Source organism: Myotis davidii, unplaced genomic scaffold (assembly GCF_000327345.1).
Source record: "Myotis davidii unplaced genomic scaffold, ASM32734v1 scaffold363, whole genome shotgun sequence".
Classification (NCBI taxonomy): domain Eukaryota; kingdom Metazoa; phylum Chordata; class Mammalia; order Chiroptera; family Vespertilionidae; genus Myotis; species Myotis davidii.
In genome coordinates, this window is record NW_006294069.1 from 638,912 (window position 1) to 643,428 (window position 4,517).

At 51.9% G+C, this 4,517-nt stretch overlaps 2 protein-coding genes across 5 annotated transcripts in view; one reads left to right on the forward strand and one right to left on the reverse strand.

Annotated features, from left to right (window-relative positions):
- The window catches only part of RAB34 (RAB34, member RAS oncogene family), a 3,350-nt gene extending 913 nt beyond the window's left edge, over window positions 1-2,437 (reverse strand). Inside the window, exons 1-7 of one of the 4 annotated variants that reach the window (XM_006768025.2) lie at window positions 2,252-2,432; window positions 1,265-1,333; window positions 1,061-1,162; window positions 890-954; window positions 727-778; window positions 459-540; window positions 297-387 (exon numbers count right to left, since the gene is read on the reverse strand). In XM_006768025.2, coding sequence (XP_006768088.1) covers window positions 297-387; window positions 459-540; window positions 727-778; window positions 890-954; window positions 1,061-1,162; window positions 1,265-1,333; window positions 2,252-2,373 — 583 coding nt within the window. In that variant the 5' untranslated portion in view covers window positions 2,374-2,432. Of the gene's footprint in view, window positions 1-296; window positions 388-458; window positions 541-726; window positions 779-889; window positions 955-1,060; window positions 1,163-1,264; window positions 1,334-2,251 lie in introns of all 4 variants that reach the window. The other 3 variants (XM_006768026.2, XM_006768027.2, XM_006768028.2) reach the window with 3 other exon arrangements.
- Window positions 2,438-3,595: 1,158 nt separating this feature from the next.
- The window catches only part of RPL23A (ribosomal protein L23a), a 3,606-nt gene continuing 2,684 nt past the window's right edge, over window positions 3,596-4,517 (forward strand). The window contains 2 exon segments of the mRNA XM_006779388.2: window positions 3,596-3,696; window positions 4,334-4,517. Coding sequence (XP_006779451.1) covers window positions 3,672-3,696; window positions 4,334-4,517 — 209 coding nt within the window. The 5' untranslated portion in view covers window positions 3,596-3,671.

A 4,517-nucleotide genomic window follows, 5' to 3' on the forward strand; every position in this document is an offset into this window, starting at 1 on the left:
CTGCATAGAGAGGACTGTTAGTTCATAGACAGGATTGTTATATAATAGAAAGGATTGTGACTTCAGAGAGAGAATTGTTACCTCATAGACTGGACTGTGAGTTCAAAAACTGTATTGTTACTTCATAGATAGGTTTGTTTCCACAAAAACTGTTGTGACTTCATATTCAGGATTGTTACATCTCTTAAGATTGTTTTTTCATAGACTGTATTGTTATTACATATACAGGATTGCGACGTCACAGACAGGTTTGTTACTTCATAGACAGAATTGTTACCTCAAAGCCCCTTACTCACCAGTGAGAGACGAGACTGCCCAGTACTCAGCCTTCATCTCTTGGGCCACCTTGAGTGCGTCTCGCTCCATTAGCACATACTGAGCGGGAGTCTGAAGGAAAGTCAGTCAGATGCGGAGGGTTCCCTCACCACGTTGGGAAGGTCCCCCTCTGGCACACTTACACTCAGGTCCTTCTTGGAACCCACAAGGAAGAGAAGCACGCTGGAAGGGTCGTTCTCCTTGAGGGCATCAGCTAGCCACTGCCTGCCACAGACGGTGGACAGCAAGAGATGAGGTGGGCAGGCTCCTGCCACTGACACTCATCTGCTCAATTGTCCTCTGCTCCTAGATGCGTTCTTTCCTTCCCTACCATGCCCCTGACCACCCCTCTTTTCTTCTCTCGGAACCCTCTCTTCCCAGAGCCCTCGTGTATGTAGCACCCCCACATACTTGGTATGTTCCAGGGAGGCCACATCATTCAGGTTGAAGACAATGATGATGGCTGCAAGAGTGGCAGAAACAGTCCCAGATTGGTAAGGAGACGCGACTGGCTCATTTCCACAGCCCTCGGTTAGAAGCAGCCTCCCCCTCCCCACTTCACCCAGCCCCTTACCTTGAGCTCCTCGGTAGTAGGTTGATGCAATGCATTTGAATCTCTCCTGTCCAGCGGTATCCCAGCTAGGAGGGAGGAGGGGTGACACAGAGGTATGGGGGGGAGGGGCATAGGAGGGGTGTAGGTGCCAGAGGAAGAAACGGCTGGAAGAGGGAGAGCGGAAGGACTCACAGCTGCAGACTGAAGGGGATGCCCAACACCTCAAATCGTTCCATCTCAAAGTCCACTCCAATGGTGGCCTTGTAATTCTTATCAAAGGTGTCTTTGCAGAACCTGAGGGGGCACCAGAGGCTCTGGCCCTTAGCCCAGCCCCTCTGGCTAGGCCTGGCCCTACCCTGCCCAGCCCAACCCAGTTCAGCTCCAGCACCTTCTTACCTATTAATGAGACAAGTCTTCCCCACCGACAGGTCCCCCACCACAATGACCTTGGAGATCTTAAATCTGCTGGACACAACAGGAGGCAAGAGGAGTGGGCATTAGTTCTTTCACTCTAGGGAGTCCCAATTCAACCTAAGAGGTCTACAAAGGTAGTCGCACCCAGGCTGCAGTTGCCATAGACACCGGTAGACACCAGGCCACCTAGGCAGCTTTCTGGACAGATGTACCCGCTAGGAGTGTTTTGTGCTTTAGTATCAAAAAGACATAAATTTGAATCCCAGCTCTCACACTTTACTAGCGGTGTGACTTAAGACAAACTACTTGGTCTCTCTGTCTCAGTTTCAAGATTTAAGTGGAGATTTAGAATATATTTTCTTTGGGTAGTGAACACATGGTGGCAATACACAGATTTTGTAACATAGAAACCCACACCTAAAACCTATATGTTCCTGTTGACTCATATCACCCCAATAACTTTAATAAAATAAAAAAATAATATCTTTTATTGGGTTTTTGTGAAGGTTAAAATGAGATAAATGTTCTATATTCTGAAACATACCTCCCCCCCCACACACACACATAGACTTTAATACCTCTGAAATCAGGGTACATCTTTAAAAGTGATGGTGTTTTCCATTTAATAAAAGTAACAGTATCCAACACACTTCCTGGCACACAGTAGCTGCTACATTCATAGTGGCAACTGTTATTAGTATTCCCTTAGGTATAGGCACACACACCCCATCCCCTCCTGGACCCTGGGGCTCAAAGGGGTGGTATGTGGAAGCTGAGCCGAGGACCACCCCCGTCTCTGTCAGGAATTGAACTGCCACCCCACAACCTCGCTGGAAACGAAGGGGTAGATGCGAGGACATCAAAAGAGGGAATAACCATCTGGCTGGTAGGGGGTGCCATGGAGCCCCCTTCCTTTGGCTACAAAGTTTCCTGGGACTTCCTGTCTTCATGTTGGGGTCTCCAACTCACCCCACGGTGCCGGTCCGGTGCTCCTGGCAGGCGCAGGTGACCCGGGGGTGGAAGTCTCTGCGCACGTGCAAGGCGGCCTCCTTCCTCAGGTGCTGCCGCGGGTGGAGCAGGAGACTCACCATCCTGGCCCCCGTCCCACAGCCAAGCAGCCCGGGGCCAGGGGTGGGGAGGGGACCACCCAGAAGCAGCAGCCCGGCCGGGCGGCAGGGCAGGGCCGCGGGGCGGGTGCAGAGGCGGAGCTGGGTGCCCCCCTCGGAGAGAGACGTCCGAAGCGTGGCGTCGTTTCCTCGAAGGCTCCGGGGTGGATTGAGGGGTGAGGAAGCCGAAGACCAAGCCGCCCCCCTTGAAGGAGGATAAAGGAGGGCTCGACGGGCCGGGAACTCCGCCCTTTGGGGAGGTCACTGCTCCGGAACCTGAGGACGCCCCTCGGGTAGGGGCGTTCTTCAAACTGGCCCCTTTGGAAGCGCCCCAAGAACAACTTTTGCATTTTGCAGTCGTGGGAGACAGAACCGGGTACCGCACCCCAAATCTCACCGTCACTGGGGAAAGCAGGTTCCCAGAGGCCAGAGAGACGATAGAAAGGGAGGGGTGAAGGCAGGAGGACGCCGACCCTCCGGGAGGCAAACTGCAGCTCTGCTCAGCTTTGCTGTGTGTCCGGAACTGAATCTGAGGAGACAACGATGGACGGCTGGGGCACGAAAGGGAAGACTACCGAAAGGGAGGAATTGTGAACGGAGTTATTCACAAGGAGAATTAGCGAATGCTGAAGTCTGTGCGCTGGGTGTTTGGAATATTGCTAGAATTTCCTCCAGAGTCTTGTCAGGGAAACACATGAAATCAGACTGCCACGGGTAAAGAGGGGAGATGTTGCCACCTTCTACCTCGTCTGGTACTTTTTTTCCTCCCCTCTGCGTGACTCGATTTTTATTTTTCCCCCCAAAATCACCATTATTGATACGCCACGTATCCCCTCGGGATCTCAATTTACACAAATGTTTGAAGGAGTTGGGCCTGACAAATTCTGCTCTAACGTTCTAGAACTTTGCTTCACTCTCCCTGAGCTAATCGAATTATATTCGTTACAGTTTGCAGTGCTGCTGTCTCCTGGAACTTGCAATGCTTTTCCCTGAAGTTGCTGAAGATGGGAAGCGCTCAGGACCAGACCCGAGTGGCTGTCCGCTAACCATCCAACCGCCACAGCAGACAAATAAACTACAACCCCCAAGAAGCTTAGTTCTTACGAGGGACGGGGTGGCGCATGCTTAGTCGCTCTTAAGGAAATGAAGCCTAACTACTATTCCCAGCGGGCGCCGCGCTACAGATCACCCAATCCGCTTTAAGTAGAAAACATCGCGAGGTTTCGGTGAGACTTGGCTCTATAAGCCCAGGGGAACGGGTCTCGGAAACCCTTTTTACGAAGATGGCGCCGAAAGCTAAGAAGGAAGGTGTGTGGTAGGGTTTGGGAGGAACACTGCTGGTTGGGCGGCCTGGGATCCCCGCAGAGTAAACAAACTGAAAGGACGGTGGCTGGGCTAAGATTTGGGGTGTCAGCTCCGGAGCTGCTCTTCCCGTTTCGTTTCGGCCACGCTGCGGCGCGCGTGGGCCCAGCCACATGGGCTTGGGCTCCGGCTGAAGGGGGTTGGGGAGGGAACCCGCAGCCACATAGCCGACTGCGGGGAGCTACACGCATCCACAGGCCGCCGCTCCGTGTCTCCAGACCTGTAAGGAATCAGTGCCCTCAACTTAACTTACTTTAGTTTTTTTAACTTCATTATATTCGGCTATATACCCTCCCGGGGTGGCTGTGAGATGTTATAAAACTGCTAGCACAACGTTCTGGCAAGTGTCAGACGTTCGATTATTGCTAGTTTTTTTTGTGTTTTTTTTTTTTCCTTTGTGATATCCCTGGAGTTGCTCCAAGTTTGCCCCAATAACTGTGCATATGATGGAAAAACTTTTAAGCTGAGACTTGTGATGTCTCCAAAGGAACCACTGATGCACATGTAAGCTGGTGCGCCCACTACCGTTCATTAGGCCGGAAGTGGTGACTTCTGAATCGCTCATTCTCTTTCCTTTTCTCAGCCCCTGCCCCTCCCAAAGCCGAAGCCAAAGCAAAGGCTTTGAAGGCAAAGAAAGCAGTGTTGAAAGGCGTCCACAGCCACAAAAAAAAGAAGATCCGCACGTCACCCACTTTCCAATGGCCAAAGACACTAAGGCTCCGGAGGCAGCCTAAATACCCTCGGAGGAGTGCACCCAGGAGAAACAA